The sequence below is a fragment of the Amphibalanus amphitrite genome, unplaced genomic scaffold (assembly GCF_019059575.1).
Source record: "Amphibalanus amphitrite isolate SeventyFive unplaced genomic scaffold, NRLGWU_Aamphi_draft 000009F_arrow, whole genome shotgun sequence".
Lineage (NCBI taxonomy): Eukaryota > Metazoa > Arthropoda > Thecostraca > Balanomorpha > Balanidae > Amphibalanus > Amphibalanus amphitrite.
Genome location: NW_024881505.1, coordinates 1,076,948 through 1,098,183, shown reverse-complemented (window position 1 = coordinate 1,098,183; position 21,236 = coordinate 1,076,948). Strand labels below are relative to the sequence as shown.

The following is a 21,236-nucleotide window of genomic DNA, read 5'->3' as shown; positions in this document are numbered from 1 at the left end:
TATGTGATTTCATCAGCCGTTTCGAATATGGTGACCTCAGGTGACCTCGGTGACCTCAAAAGGTCACTTTACGTTTTCGCCTATTGCAGCCATTCTATAACTCAGGAACTACTGGGCCGATCGTGACGAAAACACCACCAGTCGATTCAGCGTATGCGATTTCATCAGCCGTTCCGAATATGGTGACCTCAGGTGACCTCGGTGACCTCAAAAGGTCAACTTAACGTTTTTGCCTATTGCAGCCATTCTATAACTCAGGAACTACTGGGCCGATCGCGACGAAAACACCACCAGTCGATTAAGCGTATGCGATTTCATCAGCCGTTTCGAATATGGTGACCTCAGGTGACCTCGGTGACCTTGGGAGGTCACATGACCGTTGTGGCCTATGGCAGCCATTCTATAACTCAGGAACTACTAGGCCGATCGCGACGGAAACACCACCAGTCGAATCCGCGTATGTGATTTCATCAGCCGTTTCGAATAAGGTGACCTCAGGTGACCTCGGTGACCTCAAAAGGTCAACTTAACGTTTTCGCCTATTGCAGCCATTCTATAACTCAGGAACTACTGGGCCGATCGCGACGAAAACACGATCAGTCGATTAAGCGTATGCGATTTCATCAGCCGTTTCGAATATGGTGACCTCAGGTGACCTCGGTGACCTTGGGAGGTCACATGACCAATGTGGCCTATAGCAGCCATTCTATAACTCAGGAACTACTGGGCCGATCGCGACGAAAACACCACCAGTCGATTCAGCGTATGCGATTTCATCAGCCGTTTCGAATATGGTGACCTCAGGTGACCTCAGTGACCTTGGGAGGTCACATGACCGTTGTGGCCTATGGCAGCCATTCTATAACTCAGGAACTACTGGGCTGATCGCGACGAAAACACCACCAGTCGAATCAGCGTATGTGATTTCATCAGCCGTTTCGAATATGGTGACCTCAGGTGACCTCGGTGACCTCAAAAGGTCACTTTACGTTTTCGCCTATTGCAGCCATTCTATAACTCAGGAACTACTGGGCCGATCGTGACGAAAACACCACCAGTCGATTCAGCGTATGCGATTTCATCAGCCGTTTCGAATATGGTGACCTCAGGTGACCTCGGTGACCTCAAAAGGTCAACTTAACGTTTTCGCCTATGGCAGCCATTCTATAACTCAGGAACTACTGGGCCGATCGCGACGGAAACACCACCAGTCGAATCAGCGTATGTGATTTCATCAGCCGTTTCGAATATGGTGACCTCAGGTGACCTCGGTGACCTCAAAAGGTCAACTTAACGTTTTCGCCTATTGCAGCCATTCTATAACTCAGGAACTACTGGGCCGATCGCTACGAAAACACCACCAGTCGAATCAGCGTATGTGACTGGTGGTGTTTTCGTCGCGATCGGCCCAGTAGTTCCTGAGTTATAGAATGGCTGCCATAGGCCACAACGGTCATGTGACCTCCCAAGGTCACTGAGGTCACCTGAGGTCACCATATTCGAAACGGCTGATGAAATCGCATACGCTGAATCGACTGGTGGTGTTTTCGTCGCGATCGGCCCAGTAGTTCCTGAGTTATAGAATGGCTGCTATAGGCCACATTGGTCATGTGACCTCCCAAGGTCACCGAGGTCACCTGAGGTCACCATATTCAAAACGGCTGATGAAATCGCATACGCTGAATCAACTGGTGGTGTTTTCGTCACGATCGGCCCAGTAGTTCCTGAGTTATAGAATGGCTGCAATAGGCGAAAACGTTAAGTTGACCTTTTGAGGTCACCGAGGTCACCTGAGGTCACCATATTCGAAACGGCTGATGAAATCACATACGCTGATTCGACTGGTGGTGTTTCCGTCGCGATCGGCCCAGTAGTTCCTGAGTTATAGAATGGCTGCCGTAGCCCAGTAAACATGACGACGTCGGCCCGACGTCGGGCCGAGGCTCGGCCCGACGTCGGCCCAACGTCGGTTCAACCTCGGCCCGACATCGGCTGGACGTCGGATATGCCCGCATGTTCCGACGTCCAGCCGAAGTCCAGCCGACGTCGAGCCGACGTCGGGCCGAGATCGTTTGCCGAGGTTGACGAGATCGTTTGTCGTTGGACCGACGGGGCCGACGTCGGCATGTTTATTGGGACAACGCGCCAAAAATATCAACCGGCGGCGGGATTCGAGCCCCCCAGTCGCCGACGTCGGCATGTTTACTGGGACAACACGCCAAAATGATCAGCCGGCGATGGGATTCGAACCCCGTCATTCAAACGCGAGGTTAGTGCGCTAACCACTACACCACGCAGCCAGCTAACGAATTACCTTTGTTTTGTTGGGTTATACCCTTTCGGTCTGACAAGACCATTTCAGAGCCGGAAAGATCATAGGATGGAGACATTGGTCTTCTTGGCGAGCACCCTGGGTCCAGACTCCAGTTCATATAGTCCCTGGTCCCATTGCTGTTACGTGACACTTATTGAAAAGGGCGACCCCACAATGGGTTCATATAGCCACTCTTACACACCTGCACCAACGTTTCCCAAAGTGTCCCTTTGATAAGTGGCACTTTGGCAAAGTGACACTTGCCGACTGGCCTTTCTATATGAACTGGGCCCGGCCCTGGTGAGTTGCCGGGGCTGAGCCTGTCCAAAGGATAGGCCGAGCAGCCCCCAAGCACTCACCGCACCCGGCTACGGGCGAGCTCGGCTTACGGGCAATCCCAAATGGGATAAAGTTTCCCGTCCAGTCCGGATCAGGGGGTTGCGGCGTGGAGGAACATTTGAGTTTCCTGAGGATATTTTGAATACAGAAGCTCTTTATGAAACATGAAACATGTATCTAATATTATTTTAACGGTCAAAACAGCGGCCGATGTCGGTCCGACGTCGCCCCGACGTCGGTCCGACGTCGACTGGACCTCAGCAATTGATCTCGGTCCGACGTCGGCCCGACGTCGGCTGGACCTCGGCTGGACGTCGGAACATGCGGGCATATACGACATCCAGCCGACGTCGTGCCGAGGTTGGACCGACGTCGGGCCGACGTCGGCATGCTGATGCCGAGTTGCCGACGTCACCCCGACGTCGGCCGACGTCGGGCCGACGTCGGCATGTTTACTGGGAGGCCACAACGGTCATGTGACCTCCCAAGGTCACCAAGGTCACCTGAGGTCACCATATTCGAAACGGCTGATGAAATTGCATACGCTGAATCGACTGGTGGTGTTTTCGTCACGATCGGCCCAGTAGTTCCTGAGTTATAGAATGGCTGCAATAGGCGAAAACGTAAAGTGACCTTTTGTGGTCACCGAGATCACCTGAGGTCACCATATTCGAAACGGCTGATGAAATCACATACGCTGATTCGACTGGTGGTGTTTTCGTCGCGATCGGCCCAGTAGTTCCTGAGTTATAGAATGGCTGCAATAGGCGTCAATGCCGAGTTGACCTCTTGAGGTCACCGAGGTCACCTGGGGTCACGAGCTTCGAAACGGCTGATAAAATCGTACCCCCTGATTCGAATGGTGTTTCGTTCGTTCCGATCAGTTCAGTAGTTCCTGAGTTATAGAATGGCTGCAAAGGTGGCGGTCGAATAGTGTTGTCCCTCTGAACGGCTCTCCTCCAAGCTCATCCATCCAACCTCATCCGAGATTTTTTGGGAGGAGCGACGGGAACAGACCCATTGTATTTAGGGCCTTGAATACAACTATGGCGCAATTGTTAGAGCCATTGGAAGCTGCTATTTCACTGCAATTTTTAGAGTTGACATCCACTGCACTTTGACGCCCCCATTCGACGCCCCTTGAATCTCGATGGCCTTGGATTTTCCCTGAACTCTAAAACTTACCGGCATTGTCAATGTTTTTCTTTTTGGAAACTTGACATTATTCAGAAACAAACAAACCTACACAGAACAGACACCGACAAGCTGAAAGATGCCATTACAAAAAATAACAAAACATGTTCATCGTCCCGCCATTTTCCCTACTCAAAACCACGCCCAGTAAACATGCCGACGTCGGCCCGACGTCGGGCCGAGGCTCGGCCCGACGTCGGCCCAACGTCGGTTCTACCTCGGCCCGACATCGGCTTGACGTCGGATATGCCCGCATGTTCCGACGTCCAGCCGAAGTCCAGCCGACGTCGAGCCGACGTCGGGCCGAGATCGTTTGCCGAGGTTGACGAGATCGTTTGTCGTTGGACCGACGGGGCCGACGTCGGCATGTTTATTGGGACAATGCGCCAAAAATATCAACCGGCGGCGGGATTCGAGCCCCCCAGTCGCCGACGTCGGCATGGTACTGGGACAACACGCCAAAAGCGTCGGCCGGCGATGGGACTCGAACCCCATGTCATTCGAACGCGATGTTAGTGCTCTAACCACTACACCACGCAGCCAGCTAACAGTTGTGGTTTGTTTTGTTGGCTAATGCCCTTTCGGTCTGACAAAACCATCTCAGAGCCGGAAGGATCATAATTCATAGGATGGCGACATTGGTCTTCTTGGCGAGCACCCTGGGTCCAGTTCATATAGAGTCCCTGGTCCCATTGCTGTTACGTGACACTTATTGGAAAGGGCGACCCCACAATGGATTCATATAGCCACTCGTACACACCTGCACCAACGTTTCCCAAAGTGTCCCTTTGATAAGTGGCACTTTGGCAAAGTGACACTTGCCGACTGGCCTTTCTATATGAACTGGGCCCGGCCCTGGTGAGTTGCCGGGGCTGAGCCTGACCAAAGGATAGGCCGAGCAGCCCCCAAGCACTCACCGCACCCGGCTACGGGCGAGCTCGGCTTACGGGCAATCCCAAATGGGATAAAGTTTCCCGTCCAGTCCGGATCAGGGGGTTGCGGCGTGGAGGAAGATTTGAATTTCCTGAGGATATTTTGAATACAGAAGCTCTTTATGAAACATGAAACATGTATTTTATAATATTTTAACGGTCAAAACAGCGGCCGATGTCGGTCCGACGTCGCCCCGACGTCGGCTGGACCTCAGCAATTGATCTCGGTCCGACGTCGGCCCGACGTCGGCTGGACCTCGGCTGGACGTCGGAACATGCGGGCATATCCGACATCCAGCCGACGTCGTGCCGAGGTTGGACCGACGTCGGGCCGACGTCGGCATGCCGATGCCGAGTTACCGACGTCACCCCGACGTCGGCCGACGTCGGGCCGACGTCGGCATGTTTACTGGGCGGTGACTATAAATATTCAAAACATGGACATGGACAGCTCAAATCCTCTTCTACGGCCTTGCTCAATGCTCAAATCCTTCTCCACGCCAAATACCCCCAATCCGGATTGAGTAACTAGTCAACTTGATCCGACGCTAACAGCTCCTCAGGAGCAGCCTCACGCAAGGCTAGCCTCATGTGACGTGGGGTCAGTGGGGTAACCGTTTTCGGGGCTGGTTGGCCTGTCCTCAACACGTATTCAGTCCCGGCGCCTCGCGCCGGCTACAGAGTTGCCGCCCGGACCAATGTCTCCTCATAATTCCTATCATCCTTTCGGCTATGAAATGGTCTCGTAAGCCGGAAAGGGACTAATACAAAACAGGCAGACAAACAAGCAAAATCTGAGACGCGCTCTTTACTCCACAAGTCCAGACTGGCTCCGGCGGCGCCACCGCCTTCCATTCACTTTTGCCATTCCGTACTTGATTGAATTTCCCTAAGCATTATTCGCTAACTCATGACTGTCTACATAATACGTGATGTTACAAGTTAAAACCATAGCTAATAAATACAAAAATTCGGTTAAATACACAGGAAGAATACAATTGTATTTATCAGATTCCAAAAAAAAAACATCGCAAATTGCAAAACAAATAGCAAGAGCCCAACCTCCATGCCCGTATTTTCGAAGCACTCAAATATCATCTAAAGAGGGAAACGAACTCATGTTACACATAACACTCCCTAAAAAGAACATTTTAATAGCGGAGCATACTAAGTAGTCACTAAAGAAACAAGGAAATTTACTTGTATTGTATCCTCTGAAGAAAATACAAGCGAACACCGGGTCACTTGCGCCCCATCGAAGATTCTGCTTCTACCTCCTGTCGCGTGTCTTCCGGCCCGAACATGGGACGGGAGCGGCGCTGCCTCTGCGCGCGGTGCCGCCGCCAGCAGTGAGGGATACGGTACATCAGAGACGGGCGCCGCCGGACGAAGCCGCGCCCGGCGGCTAGTCTCACAGTCAGTCTCGGGCCGCGGCCGGCGGCGCTGCCGGCACCGGCGGCCGACGGCCCGTCGCACCAGCGCCGCGCCACATTAGGTGAGCGGCGTCTTATTGTTCTGCACGAGCGACGTCTTGCGCGAAGGTAGCGTCTCGGGGGTGGGGATGGTCTCGCCGGTGGGCGGCGCGCCCCGCATCTGAGATCCCCGCATCATGCTCAGCGGGCCGCGCTGCTTCGCCATCTGGTAGTCGCCCGAATCGAAATATTTTTGCTGGAACATGAGAAAACGGTATGAAGAAAACATTGTCTCTGTCGATATTACAGGTCTTGACCGAAAGGGCGGGGAACGCTAATGAATGCTGTAAAAAGATACCATGAACTTATTGAACAGGTATGTCAGGAAACATTCTTTTCGTTAACCCGCGCCCCGCTGGGGGGGGGGGGGGGGCAATAACTTCTAAACGCGTTACGCCAGCGACGTGAAACTTTCAGTACCTTATCATACATCAATTTGACACGTTCCCTGAAAATTTGAGCGAAATCCGTCGAATTTTTTTTGAGAAAATGACGTTTTAGTGACGTCATGTTCGCCATTTTCGCCTCAAAAACGGCAAAATTTCAAACGCCGCTAACATCTTCATTTTTAAAGGAATCAAGACGTAACCAAAAAGGTTATACGTGATTCTACTTTGTCTATCAAATGGCTATCTTGATTTTTTGAAAATTTTGGATTTTGGCCCAACTTTTTTCAAAAAACTGACTTTTTTGAGAAAATTATAAAATCCAAAAATCTGAGTGTATCGAAAAACCCGGAATATATGTCTGAGAAGTGGTCTACAGGGTGTCCCATAATTACCCGGACAAGCGTATAAAATAAGGCAAACATGATTGCGCTTTTTTCTTTTTACCGTCCTATATAGTCAACTAGGGTGGCTGTGAAATAGCACATGCAATAGATACGCTTGTTACAAGATCAGCCGACAATGATGGAAAATGCCAGCCATTGCTGGTCTTAGTTGTTTTACGGGTCTCCCGAAACTGGGTGTAGGCCTGTTTTCTTTGACCTCTTGCCGGAGGATAATACGATCATATAAGATAAACTTGACATCAAAGTGTTCCCAGGCCATAAGGTATTATTCCCCAAAACAAAAATTTCTGCCTACGCCACTTTTGCTGCGTTTTTTACATCTGGAGTGGAGAAGCTCCATGTCTGAACATTGCGCAACCTTTGGCTTCCAACAGATTTGGTTTCCAAAACAAACCCGTTCATGGCAATTTGGTTCACGGCATCCAGTTTTCGCACTGGTAGAATATTGCCGCAGTAGTACCCTGTGCTATCGGTTGTCTTTGGGCCATCATATCAAGCCAATGAGTGCACGGTGGCTCAAAATGTCTCAAAATTTGATTTTCGACGGGTGCCTGGCCGTCTCTGCTGTTGGGGCGTTGTAGCCATCTGACATTCACACACGCCTTTTTCGGGCGGTTCAAATGACATAATACCTTCGTTAGACCACAAAGTGTGCCTCAATATACTGTTTTGTTGTATATGTTATGTTTTTGGGATGCATTGTAGTGATTTGCGCTGCTTTTCCCGTAGTTTTCGCATATTTTTTCTGGCGAAGGACCCCAAATTCCAAAATTTTGTCGAAGATAGTGGTGCAAAGTAGACTCATGTTTTGTAGATAATCCTGATCTATTGTTTAGCTAGTTTTTAGCTAGATCGGTGACGTTTGTTGTCTATGACAAGCAACCACTTGTTTGACAACTGGTGCATGACCCTTTTTGGCCGAGCCCAAGCTGTCAATCAGGTTTATCTCTTGCTCTCTCTGGCTTCGTTAGCTGATATAATTGCGCTTTGCTCAATCCTAACTGCTTGCAGATGAGCTGCTGAAGCTCTCCAGCAAAAACCATGCCGAAAGTCCGTTTACAAAGTTGAGAACGGGAGTTGATTCACCATGGTTGCCTATTAGTGGCTTAAGCTGAAAACGGAAAAGGACTAGGTACTCTTACTTGACTCTGGATAATAATTGATTCGAGTCGTTACCGGCCACCAAAAGCACACAGTCCCCAATCTCGATAGCTAAGAGATATCTTATAAAAGTATGCTGCTTGTATATCATTAGAAGCGAGCGCAGTCGTACTTTTAGCCAGAAAATAAATGTCCGGGTAATTCTGGGACACCCTGTATGTGCACCTACATACCAATTTTCAGAAGAATCGCTTCAAAAATGTGGGAATTATTCAAAATTTTATGACGTCACGACACACAAAATTAAAAATAATGATTTTTTTAAGTTCTAGACCTCGTACGGAAACAAAAATAGCACCATTCGATTCGCCGTGAAAAGCTACATCAGATAGACACCTTTTTGGGCCTTAACAACCAACTTCAAAATTTGACCTCACTTGACCTGACCTCGACCTGAAATTCATCCAGAGGTGGTCCATATCACTTATTGAGTGTGCCTATTGAATTCTATGAATAAAATGACCCATACAACATGTGTCGCACATGCCCTTTTATATATTTTGTTTTTGGTGACCTGACCTGACCTGACCTTGACCTTGACCTTTGAATGCTATTGTATGCAACGAATGTTGTCTTGGTAGCCTAAGAACACATTTTGGGCAATCAGTATCAGTCCATTCTTCGGCAACTACGGTGCAAGGCCGATAATGTAGAAACTTGCATTTTGTACCCTTGACCTGACCTTGACCTGACCTCTGACCTGCTTAAGCAAAAAAATTTGGGCTCTTAAGATCCGTCTTGTTGAGAGCTTTCGATTGCCGTTTTCCCCGTCTTTTACGACCATCGGTTCGGAAGTTAGACAGGGGGGGCAGAATCTGCCCCCTCCCCCCCCCCCAGCAGGGCGGGTATGGCTGAAGTGAATAGCCCAGCGGGGCGCGGGTTAATGGAATACTCTACACGACTACGCTTTGTTTAAAGGGAAATTACGGGAAAAAACTAGTCGGCGGTTTGACACCGTTTTTTTCGTACACTGTTAAAGACGAACAAAGGCATGAATTTTAACCGACACCCGACAGCCCACTCTTACATGCATTTGCGATACGCTTAGGATTCGTAGGGACTAGGGCTATGCCTGGAAATAAAAGTGATGTCCGTCAGCACAACAAATGATTCATCAAATTCAATCGATATTATAGGCGTTCACGTCCCATAAACATCCAGCACTATCGCCTACGAGTTACGACAGGCAAGTCCATGGTCAACAGGATGGCTGTTTACTGAGAGCTGTTTACCACGGCTGTTTCAGGTCACTTGGAAGCGCTGAAGATCCCACAGTTGGACTGGGAGGCGCAAAGTTTTACGAACCGCTGACATAGAGCATGGGGTTGGTAACGCAATGTCGACTTAATACTCCAGAGTCGAAGCTGGCAAGATTTAAGCGACTCCGACTTCGGCTAGAGACCGACTCCAACCTCCGCCTCTGCATACCTGGACAAATTAGATAGCCACAACAGATAGACATGTGCGTACAACGAAAAACTAAAACTCTTACTCACCCCTTTCTGCAATCGCTTTTGCAGAAACGCCGAGTGACCAGCACTTGGTCGTCCCATATTTGGGTACTTTGCCTTCAGTTTGGCCTCCTCCGCTAGCATCGGGTTGGGCTGAGGACGAGGAAAATCGTGTTACGAATCTATTTTTCGTGATTCGTGTTACGAATCTCTTTTTGTTCCCATTGTGTGCATAGGTAGCTGACTGAAAAAATGTTTGGGCATAAAAATATGGACTGAAGATGACAGAAAGCATGTTTTTATAGAATAGCTACACAGCTTCAAAATTTGATACCAATTGGCAAGCAATGAAAGTGTTGACTTTCCCCAGGCACAGCTGCTGACAAGGGCGACTTGGAATCTTAAAGTAGTTCATTTTGAAGGTGCCTATAAAATTCATAGAAGCTTCATGCTTGTCCAATTCAGCTTGTTACCACAAAGCTTTCTAAAAACTTGACCAGCCACACATGTTACACATGAACATTACCTCAGGCTTCTTAGCATCATTTCCAGATTCTTCTGGCTCCTCAGAGATGCTTGCAGATACCTTTTCCTCAGGGGAAGACATCGCTGCACCACTGAAATGAACAAGTCATTAGGTATGTTACCAGAGTCTGGGTTGAGGATTTACAAGAAACATGATATGTCACGTAAGTGAATACCTGGATAAAAGACACTTAAATAATTCCAAAATTCCTTGAAAAATTGTTTCATGATACATACATTTCTTACACAGCCTAGAAAACAAAGCAAACATTCACCAATCACCATAGATGTTTTTGCATTGTTATCCATACAAGATTACGTTACCTAGGTACTAGCTAAAGGTTATATTAATTGTATGTCAAAAGGTGAACATGTTAATTACATCAGAGTGGAATATGTTGTAAAGATGCAATACTGTCATTAAATAAACAAATGCACAATCATGGAAGAGAAAGAAAAAAGCTGCCCTTGTTTGGACTAAGTCCATAGTGAAAGCTAGTAAGAGGGTCAAAAGTAATACTATTCAGTTGTTCAAAATGAAAGCTCAGCAAATCTATGTTACTTAAGCATCCTCAGACTGCATATGATCATCTAGGATGGTAGCCAGTAGGACTCATGAATTCTGAAATCTGACGTCAGCTGTTGTACGTGCTTCACGGCTTTAACCTTGCGGCTTGCAGTACCTAAAGATCATGAACTCTGTTGTGGCATTGGTCTGGGATCCTGGACTTAAACAGGTACTTATTAGTATCAAAAGGCTCCCTACACTTGAATGAACACAGCTCAGTTGGGCAAACTAGACCTTTGGAATCAAAATATGGAGGCATCAAAAGATTGATTCCTTATGACCATATTTGGGCATAAATGCAGACCATTTCTAACTTACCAATCACATAAAAATAAGAGAGTGTTTCAAGAAGGAGCATGCCTGATCTTGAACAGAAATGCTGGAACTATCTCCTAAGCAAAATAATATTGCTCCTATCATAACAATTTGAATTCTATAGGTAGTGAAAGGCAATCAAGAAATTGATTCACTTCATACAGATAATCATAATATTGATTCCCCATCAGCTGGCTAATCATTATTTTGATTCACAGGTAATGTTAACAGATAGGCAACAATGACTTGCAAGAATACAATATTTATCTTGCTATTATTCTCATTTAGTGGTATCCTCAGCACCACAACAGATACCTATAGCATTGTTGTACTTTACCTTCACTACATTTGATAACAATTCACAATTTTTAAAGGTCAAGAATACAAAAACTGAAGCAACAGGTAAAAACCATATAATAAATATAAAAGCACTAGAATAATGATAATTAGGGGTTTGAAAATTTCATTTTGCCATTTTACACAAATACTGATTGGTTAGTATGTGATTCATGATACAAAAATAACACACAGTGTGATTTCCTCAAAACAGCTTTTACGTGATGGACAGTGGCTCTGTCTTATTCCCATTCACAAGGCCAAAGGGACAATTTCTTAGTTTTGAGGTAACACTTTTTGCAAACCTACCACATTTTTCTACCTTTTTAGAGAAAAATCTCACCGTCATGGGCCTTTTTTCAACCGTAACGATACATTTGAAGTCAAAAGTGTACCCAAATGAATCAAAAAATTGATTCCATGCCCATATTTGGTCATGGCTCCTCCCACCAGAATCAAATTATTGATGCACCAGAATCAAATTATTGATGCCTCCATATTTTGATTCCAAAAGTCTAGTTTGCCCAACTGAGCTTTTCAGGCAGTATTTGATAAAAACACCCATCCCTCGCTCTGTCTCTGTAGCGTACCCCGAGGTGGAGGACGGAACCAATGTGTCCGATGAGAATCGAAAGATATCCTATTTAAGGGTGAGCATTACACAGGCTTTTAAGGGTAAGTTGCAGGCTTAAGGTAGGCTTAGGTTGGGCCTTTCACTAACAAAAAGTTTTTAAAATTGAGCTGATATCACTTATGACGCAAATGGGACATTTGCTGCGCAGAGGGGCTGGAGCTTGAGTCCCAGGAATATTGCACCAAGTAAAGCCCTCTTACCTAGAATTGTCCCTCAACAAGACCAGACCAAATTATGGGCACGAATATTGGACAAACAAAACTACCAGCACTCAAATCCACCCATTCCCTCCTCTCTTCCGCGCCAGATTGACAGTAAACAAGAATTTGGATCAGCTGGCTGTGTTTACGCATTACTTGCCACAAAACACTAGCGCCCCCTGCGGTTGGATTTGAATAATCTTACCAATAAAGGGATAGGATAGTACAAGGCTATGTAAAGACTATGGAAAGTAGTTGTTTAAATATTTAAAATTATAGTTAGTTAGCTGATAGATGAAAATAATAAAAATGAGGTCCATCACATAAGTAGAAAATTGTTCCATATTATGCTCGAAGACTTAGAGCTGCCACATTCTCTACAAAAAAAAAATCCTCGGCAGTAGCTAGTGTAAGATTTCCACATAATTTCTATACAACTAGACCTAGGCGGTGGAACGGGGAGGGCACCGGGGCACCGTGCCCCCTTTGATTTTGGCATTTTAACATTAGCCCTATGGGCGTTGCATGAAAAGATTGGGACCAAAAGTCGAAGGTGTTCCGCCGCTACTGCAACTAGGAGCATATTCGGCCCCACATGCTTGACTGCCACCAGCAGCTTCGCGAAAATTTATCTGGACATAGCCAGCCCCTTCATGGCTCGGCAGTCGACCCGAATTAGAAGACTGATTTCCTGAGAGCAATGTGATACACAACACAACCCGTGAAACCACTCGACATCGAACTTCGAAGTCGCTCTTCTTTAACGTGGGCTGAGCATATCCAAATAGATTTAATCGACGCATAGTAGTTACTATCGGAACAATGTCCGTCACCCGGTTTTCAATTAGCAATAGCAAAAGTTTTGACGATATAGTGAGTCATTATTCCAGTACGCACCACGGTAAACATACATAATGTATTTCTAAGCGTGTCAGCAAGTCCTCCATACAATGCCACAATTCACTCCGGAAAATGATTTGATACGATAACACGAATCTCATACTAATCACATAATGGTACTAAAATGATAAGCAATACATGATTGAAAGTCCATCGTGGCATTTCACATGTAGCAACGACGGTTGTACGGCTGATTGGCGACAGAAATATACAGGCGTTTGGATGGTAAAGGATGACCCTTCGAGTACAACATAAAACCCACACGATCGGGAGGATTACAAGCACGAAGTAGAGCTGACTAGCGAACATCCAAACGGCGAGCTCACATATTCTGCGCGTTTCGGCCGGCGGCGAGCAGAGGATGAACGGTCGGCCGCCACGCGCCGGCAGCGGGCGGGCCGCCCACAAGGCACACGACTCGAGATCTGCACGGCCGGCTGGCGCGGGGCACGCACGGCCCGTGGGGCGCGGCGCGGCGCTGGCGAGTGGTGAGCATGAATGACGCGCCGGCCGCCGACCCACCTCAGTGCCGCCGATGGTGACAGCGCACAACCCATCTGCGCCCACCCATTGGGTAATGTTCACAGTCACATCTCGCACCACGGTAACAGGCACGGCCAAACCGACTCGCGACCGAACGGGGAGGACAAATATTGTCACAAATACCGCCACATGGGGAAAATCCAACATGATCAATGAAAGCAGGGGCAGAGTTGGATCTCTGAAAACAGACTCCCGCTCGCACTGCACCGCAGCCGTTCTGGAGATACATACCAGCAGCCGCCGGACCGGGCCAGTGTCCGCCGCACAGGGAGCCCGGCACAGTGCCCAACAGAGCTACAGCCAAATATCCTCTCCGGCCGCAAAACGGATAACGGCGTAGACCGCAAATACAACGAGTGATATACGACGCGTCCGAGGATTGCATCGAGCCGCACTGAGCTGCGGCACACAGGGCGAGGTAAATGCATCCCCAGGCGCACCGGCAGACCGGTACACCAATGATATCGTGCAATAGCTGACTGGCTGTCGCCTAGTGCGACAGTAGGACGCCCAATAAACCGGTCAGCACCGCCCCTGCCAGCCAATACTGGCTCTCAGCGCAGCGGCCAATGCAGTTTCGCTGATACATTGCAACAGTTTGTAAAAATGACGTCACGTGACTTATTTGGAGCTCTAATATCAGATTACAACACTGTACGGGGCGAAACAGCTAATACCCAAATGTGACCAACGTTAATAGCGGTGCATTACCCGCTACGGCCAAACAGCATGGAGCAACAATGAACAGGTCCCGTGGGGGCAAACCAAACACCGACTACCGAGCGGCATCGGACATCGGAAACAAGAAAGGTCAAACTTGCAGTTTACACCAATAATGATGGGATACCTAACTCCAAATGCAGCATTTGGAAAAAAGGGAATTGATCATTGGTTTCCACTGTGAGGCGTCAATTTTGCATCGTCACAATCCTATCACAACTAGCGTCGCCGGACGGCAGGGCAGGAGTACCTCTGAGCCCGGCAGCGCCCGGCCCGCTCTGGCCGCGTGTTACGACAGACAGGCGATCGTCTCTGTGGTGCGCCGGCCCTGCGGCAGCACGAACTTGACGGCGCGGCGCAGCAGGCGGACGGCGGCGCGGGCCACCGCACACGGACTGAACTCGTAGAACAGGCTGAAGGCGTAGACGACATAGTCGAGCGCGCCGTAAGACGGGTGTCCGCCGTTGATGTAGTACACGTACAGAAAACCGTCACGATACTTCCCGTCGATCTTGTAAAAGTACGGCAGGAACGTGTGAAGCCTGCGACAGAATCAGTATATGAGTATAATATCAATGAGCAGCTCCAGAATCACATTATCACCTTACCCGCTAAACGCTAATACTTATTGAACAGCCTCGATATAGCGGTGCGTTGTAACGTCTTGTCATCGCCAACAAGGCATTACTCGCACAAACGCTACCGCTGTTAAATTACAGGGAACATGCACAGCACACCAGGCCTGCAGCGGCTGTGCAATCCAGGTCGCCTGCTGCCACCAGACTACCCTCATATTTTCCCCCTGCGATAGCTACCGCCATCTTCTCTCCCCGTTCCTCAGTCACCGCTCCGTTGCCGCTCACCTAAACTTGTGCCGCTCGTAGAAGCGCAGCGCCGGGCTGTTGGAGGTGAGCACGTGCAGGTAGACGGCGCGGCAGTCTGCGTGTTCGGCCGTGCGCAGTTCACTGAGCAGCAGACCCAGCAGCTGCGAGGCCAGGCCGCGCCGCCGGTACTCGGCCGACACCTGTCGGAGAGCGCCCGGCGCGCATCAGAGAGCGGCATAGGGTGATCAGGGGGGCGACACGGCTATTCACGCAATGTATTCATTTGCGGGCCCCGCGGGGCCTCGTGATGACGCGGCTGGAGGCAACCACTCAGCGCGCTAGGATCCTTCTGGCGGTGCCGGGCGCCGTAAGGTGTGCAATGAATGGGCGGGCAGACAGAGATGAGGTAGGTATTGAATTTGAAATGACATCATGAGCAATTGGATGGGGAGAGAGAACGTTTCTAATGGAGCTGGGGATGGGGGAAAACTAAAAATATCACGGTCGGTTCAGTGCTCCGACGGGGCCGGGCGCCGTACGGTGCGAGGTAATTTAGACGGGCAGACAGAGATGAGTTATCGGATTCGGCTCTCTGGTGGGACCGGATTTTAAGACGTTTTTAGTTAAGCTCAGGGCGGGGCAACCCGCTGGCGGATGCAAGGGAAGGCATTTGGGACAAATGTTATCCCCCACAGGCCCACATCCGGGGCAGCGTCCGAAATCGTTTTTCAAGAATAAAACGAAAACTTCACAACTTTTATGAGGAAAAGTGTATTGATCGAAGTGCACAGTAGTGCGCAAGGAATCGAAATCAGATGTTTTTTTTTTTAATGCACAGAAACCTTTTTTAGGGTATATGCCCCCCGACGTGTTCAAGACCGCTTCCTGGATCCGCCAATTAAGAATATGTCACGGTCGATTATCGAGCTTCGACGGGACTGGGCGCTGTATGCATCGTACCTACAATGAAGAGGCGTACAGACACCTCACCCCACATCCTACTGCTCTACCCGTGCCTCTGGGTGAAGCACTGAAGCATCACGGAAGCCCACAGGACCTGCGAGTCGACGAGGTGGCCGCCGGATACTGCAGCTCCCCGGAGTTGCCCGGGACCGAGGGTTTAACAGTAGTAATTTTCACTGGTGGTGAATCCTCGTAATGTAGAAATAATATCTTCAATGACCTCCGTTACGATTTTATATTCCTAAACAATATGGCTGACCAATTATGCTTGCCTACGTTCAGGCATTATCCCTGATGCTTATCCGCCCACTACAACATGTGTTGTCTGTCAATCAACCATCGCTCGACGACGGGATCAATTCTAACCATCGGTACTCGGTTGTCAATTCACCCACTCCGCTTCCCTAAAAATAGACGGGTCAGACTCGGCCTGGGTCCTAACGAGTCCTAGAATCGCCAGGTACGGGATTGGGTCGCCGTTATTGCACCGGTCTTAGCGTCTTTTGGTACATGTAGAGTAGACAGCTTCGACCACGGACGTCGGACCGTTCTACGAATGTACGCACCATCCAGGCCTAAGATGCGTCGAGCTTTATAAGAATGCAGTCTAGATCAATCAACATAACAATGGTGGTATGCAAACAAAATCTCTCTCCGGCTCCCGCAACGTCCAACGCTCCTCCGTTATACGCTCGCTCGATGCGTCCGCCGAGCCGGCTTGCCTCCAATGACGTCATCGGCCAGCCGGCGGCGTTCAAGGTCAAACGGCTGGTGTCCTTACCTGGAGTTCTATAGCCTTGAGGGTGATATTCGAGACAGCCTAACGCAGGTCAGAGGGCATAGCGAGACCCTTGAGCTGGACACTGCGTGTGTAGCTGTGCGGTGCGTAGAGCATATAAGATAGTCGTTAAACTGCCCAGTTATAGCCCCCACAGTTATGGCCCCCTCTGGCCCCATCAGGAGCGTGCCCAGACAAAGGCGCCCTATTGACATCCCGGCCAAAGACAGCGTCAACTGACGGTGCCCTGAGAGCGCCGTCCAAGGTGACGCGGTACGAGCGGCCGACACGGGATCGGAGGCGTCGACAGTCCCCGGCCCCACAGACGGCAGTGGGGGATAGCAGCCCGTCACGAACACCGGATACACCGAACTGGGATTACAGAGGTATTCATAGCCGTAATACACGAGACCGGTAGCCCGACATGGAAATAAACTGTCTGAATATCAGCCCCGACGACGGTACAAACACAAACAAACACACCGTTCAGTGGATGGTCGGTGGGAACTGTAAAATCGAGTTAGCGAGAAACACAACAGCCGGCCAACGAGGCCTGCAGAGGATCATCCCCCTCCCAGGCCCTACAGAGGCCGGTACCGAGAAAGTTGGCCGCCGGCCAGTGTCGTACTCACGCCAAGACTGAGAATGTACGCCATCTGGGTGCGTCGTGGGAAGGAAGCAGCCAGCATACTGCGCTCCTGTCGGCAGGACGACACGGGCGGACCGGTCACAACACGAAACAGTACCGGAAAGGCTCGGCACGAAACAGTCATGGAAAGTCGTGACATGTAACGGCAACAGTCATATCACGTTAACGGAAAGCCAAAAATGCGGACATGACAGCCTCGAGAATCAACAAACATGGATACCGAAAACAAAAAAGATAGGTAAAGAAAATGGGGAGCCTTACCGGGGAACCTTAGACAACGGGGAACCTTACATATAGTAGATTCATTATCGATTTCTGCATCATTTATGGAGGAAAACGTTAAATTACACCAGTCCCTCCATTACAATAACAGGATGTCCATTCTGACCTCTTTAGTCAGGAGAGCGTAGATTTTGACCTCTGCCACAATGAAGGCGATGATGGTGGCCTGGTAGCAGGCGACGCGGGTGAAGAACCTGCTGTTGGTGCAGATATCGCGGAACCAGCTGTCCGGATACTCCACGGGAAACCACTCCTTGCATAGCCGACGGACCTGGCGAAGTGAGCGTAACATGGTTATTCAAAGGTAGTACGGAGGCAGGGGTCGGCTTGGGCTTTTGGGGCTCACCACCTCACTACATTTCATGTTAAGAAGCAGAAAAACAGCGAGTGATATCGTCATCGGAGAAGGAATCTACTGACGCGCTACACAGTCATTCGTTTTTTATTTGTTAGTGCTTGGGGGAGCTCCCATGGTGAGATCGTTATCCACGCAGGGGTGGTAACTTCATCAGTTGGCGCTCTCCCTCCTTCCTACATACGGTGTCGATGTCGCCGGGAGTGAGAGAGCGGAACTCAAACTCGCCCCGATGCTCGGTCGAAATGGGCATCGCCACGCGCACTTCATCACGGTTGTCGTCGCAAGGATACCTGAAACGCACAAAAATGCATCAGTATAGACTACTGCTGTTGCAGCAACTGATAGCTCAGCCTAACCAATTTTGCACCAGAGAGAGGTCAAGGAATACAAGGAAATGACATTTTTTAATTGAACATGTCATGCAATATCAGGCAGTGTCCTAAAATTGTATTTTGAATTGGATGTCTGAGAGGAAAATTTCTCACCAAAAAGGGGATGAGAGTGAAAAATGTGTGTTCAGGTAATGCCCAAAAATAGAAGAGAAGGATATCAAAGGTAAAATTTTAAACGCAATTATGGTAGGACATAATATATAAGTGGACCATCCATGCAAATGCTTTGTTAAAATTGGGAGTGGAAAAATTGGAGATGAAACTAAAAAAGAAAGGCCTGAAATCTTAATAGCATTAAATCATTGAATTGCCTACTAGGTATCTAATTTGGTAGGTACTAATTTATTGATTATCAACATCTCACATTGTCTTGGCCTTAGGTATTTCAGTTTGAAGTTTTCACAACATAACACTATTGATTAATGTGTATTTAGGCAAAAGAAATAGATAAGTAAATCATAGCTCAATTATCCAAAAATGTGAATGCAAAGCACCTACCTATATTATTTTATTGAAGACAAGCAATGTCATGTTTGAGCATTATTGTTAGGAAAATGGTATGGAATAATAAACTTATGCTCTTTCTTTAAAGTTTTTTGATTGATAATGAATGAGTAAACCAATTCATAAATACATTTCAGCTTGTGCCAGCACCATCATCAGAATGTCATTCTGAAGATGGTGCCAGCTGAATTATATTAATGAATTAGCTAACTCATTCATTATCAACCAAAAAACCTTAAAAAATGAGCATAAGGTTATCATTCAATTCTATCATATTATTTCAGTTTAACAACATTAAACCTCCTGATGAAAATGAACTTAAAACTAGCTAGCAGTTGTTCTTCATTTCAGAAGAACCTACCACATATGTTGGTTCATGTCAACTGTTATCAGTCTTGAACTATGCTAAAACAATTTTCAACCTTCCAGTGGCAGGTCTTGCAATACACATTCCGTCACGCCATGCTACCTCGACCTGAAACTAAAAAGACACCTTGCTTGATAGTAGACACATAAACAACAAGTAATACGACTTCAGCTAGAGCCAGTATTTATCTTCCAGCTGAATGTATTGCCCTAGTATTACCTATATTCTATCTTCAACTTGGATTGGAATTGACATCGCTAGAAACGTCATGTTAGCTTCAATAACATCAACATCAACATTGCCCAGCAATGGCAGATTTCACAGGGCCTGTGGGGCATTCCCATTGTGCCTCAATAGCTGCTGAAGCTATAAGATGGCATATAATGAAATAAAACAGATTCATGATTATCTAGCACTTAAATCTCTATCAAATAGGATGTGGTCGCCGAACTGAAACACCCTGTCAATTCAGGTAGGTACCTACCTAACTCAGCTGCTCAGCCTAATTGAAAGATTAGTTGCAACTTACATAATATACCAATGATAAAAATAATTTTCATTTATCTGTCTATAAATTCACAACTTCACACCCAACCCAAATCCTGTTTTGAATGCCAGTGAAAACGTAATATCCAAGTATTCTCTGAAAAATATAGCTGCTCAGTGAAACAAATTTCTATACAAACTGTACTCAAAAGATTACTTATTTTGTTTTTGACGTCATCAAAATTCAACAAATCAACAGCTTGTTGGCTTGCCATTTTTTCCTCAAATTTTACTTTTATTGCTGCCTTAATGATATTTGAGGACTTAAAATACTTTGAATTCATTGCTTAAAATCAATAAAAGAATATGAAACTAACATTTCAACTTTAACTTTTAAAAAATAATTTACTTTTTAAAAACTTATTACGTCGCACACAGAGTACAGAATCAAGCATTCAGAATGTTCGCATTCTGACGTACAAGCGACAAAATGTCGCACTGATCGCAGACAAGCGACAGCGAATTTATATCTCACATTCCTCACATTATTTCTTACATTACATTAGCGGGACTTTTAGTTTAGAGGCCAGAAGCCTATTGGACCCGATCTCGTCGAGCTCATGCGGTACTAACTATTTGCTCGAACCCAGTTGCATGCATCCGGTATACTCACATACCTGCGCTTATTATTTCATAACAAACTGGGGTTCTCGCAATCGTCGTAGAGTGGTTAAAAATCTAGCCCGCGCCGTACCGCTTTGGTATCGCTGGGGCCTGGGGACGGGGCGTTTTGAAGCCCCCCCCTCAGGCTTTTTTACACACCTTATCAATGTCAGCCAAGACAGCCCATATTGAGCTCAGATCCAGGGGCGGATCCAAGGGGGGGTCACATGAGTCATGGCCCCCCCCCCCCTTGAGGCCCGGGGGCCCAAAGACCTTCCAGGGGCACCACCGGCCTATCAGGGGTATCACAGTCCTGACAGGGGCACCACAGGACCGCCAGGGGCACCACAGGCCTGGCAGGGACACCACGGGCCTGGTGCCCCTGGGCCCTGACAGGACTGTAACGCCCCTGACAAGCCTGAAGTGTCCCCGGCAGGCACGTGGTGCCCCTGACAGGCCTGAGGCGCCCCTGTAAGGCCGGTGGTGCCCCTGGCAGGCCTGTGGTGTCCATGGCAGGCCTGTGGTGCCCTTGCTAGGCCTCTGGTGCCCCTGACAGGCTTGTAATGCCCCTGG

The 21,236-nt window shown here is 48.1% G+C and overlaps 2 protein-coding genes across 9 annotated transcripts; both read right to left on the bottom strand.

Annotated features, from left to right (window-relative positions):
* Positions 1-5,759: 5,759 nt before the first annotated feature.
* Positions 5,760-12,413, bottom strand: LOC122380205 (cAMP-regulated phosphoprotein 19-like). 2 transcript variants are annotated; one of them, XM_043363181.1, is made up of 4 exons: positions 12,235-12,413; positions 10,183-10,273; positions 9,702-9,809; positions 5,760-6,447 (listed from the first exon to the last, which is right to left on the bottom strand). In XM_043363181.1, exons 2-4 carry the CDS (start codon positions 10,261-10,263, stop codon positions 6,271-6,273), a joined length of 366 nt encoding a protein of 121 aa, XP_043219116.1. In that variant the 5' UTR covers positions 10,264-10,273; positions 12,235-12,413; the 3' UTR covers positions 5,760-6,270. The 2 variants fall into 2 exon arrangements, with proteins under 2 accessions (XP_043219116.1, XP_043219106.1); XM_043363171.1 differs by lacking the exon at positions 12,235-12,413 and adding an exon at positions 11,991-12,198.
* Positions 12,414-13,134: 721 nt separating this feature from the next.
* Positions 13,135-20,219, bottom strand: LOC122380176 (N-alpha-acetyltransferase 60-like). 7 transcript variants are annotated; one of them, XM_043363144.1, is made up of 7 exons: positions 20,044-20,219; positions 19,509-19,628; positions 18,433-18,541; positions 18,000-18,164; positions 17,595-17,660; positions 15,261-15,421; positions 13,135-14,939 (listed from the first exon to the last, which is right to left on the bottom strand). In XM_043363144.1, the coding sequence occupies exons 2-7, from the start codon at positions 19,523-19,525 to the stop codon at positions 14,687-14,689; spliced, it is 771 nt and encodes a 256-aa protein (XP_043219079.1). In that variant the 5' UTR covers positions 19,526-19,628; positions 20,044-20,219; the 3' UTR covers positions 13,135-14,686. The 7 variants fall into 7 exon arrangements, with proteins under 7 accessions (XP_043219079.1, XP_043219068.1, XP_043219042.1 ...); XM_043363133.1 differs by having other exon boundaries at positions 19,999-20,179; XM_043363107.1 differs by having other exon boundaries at positions 19,570-19,628; positions 19,999-20,162.
* Between the last annotated feature and the right edge of the window lie 1,017 nt (positions 20,220-21,236).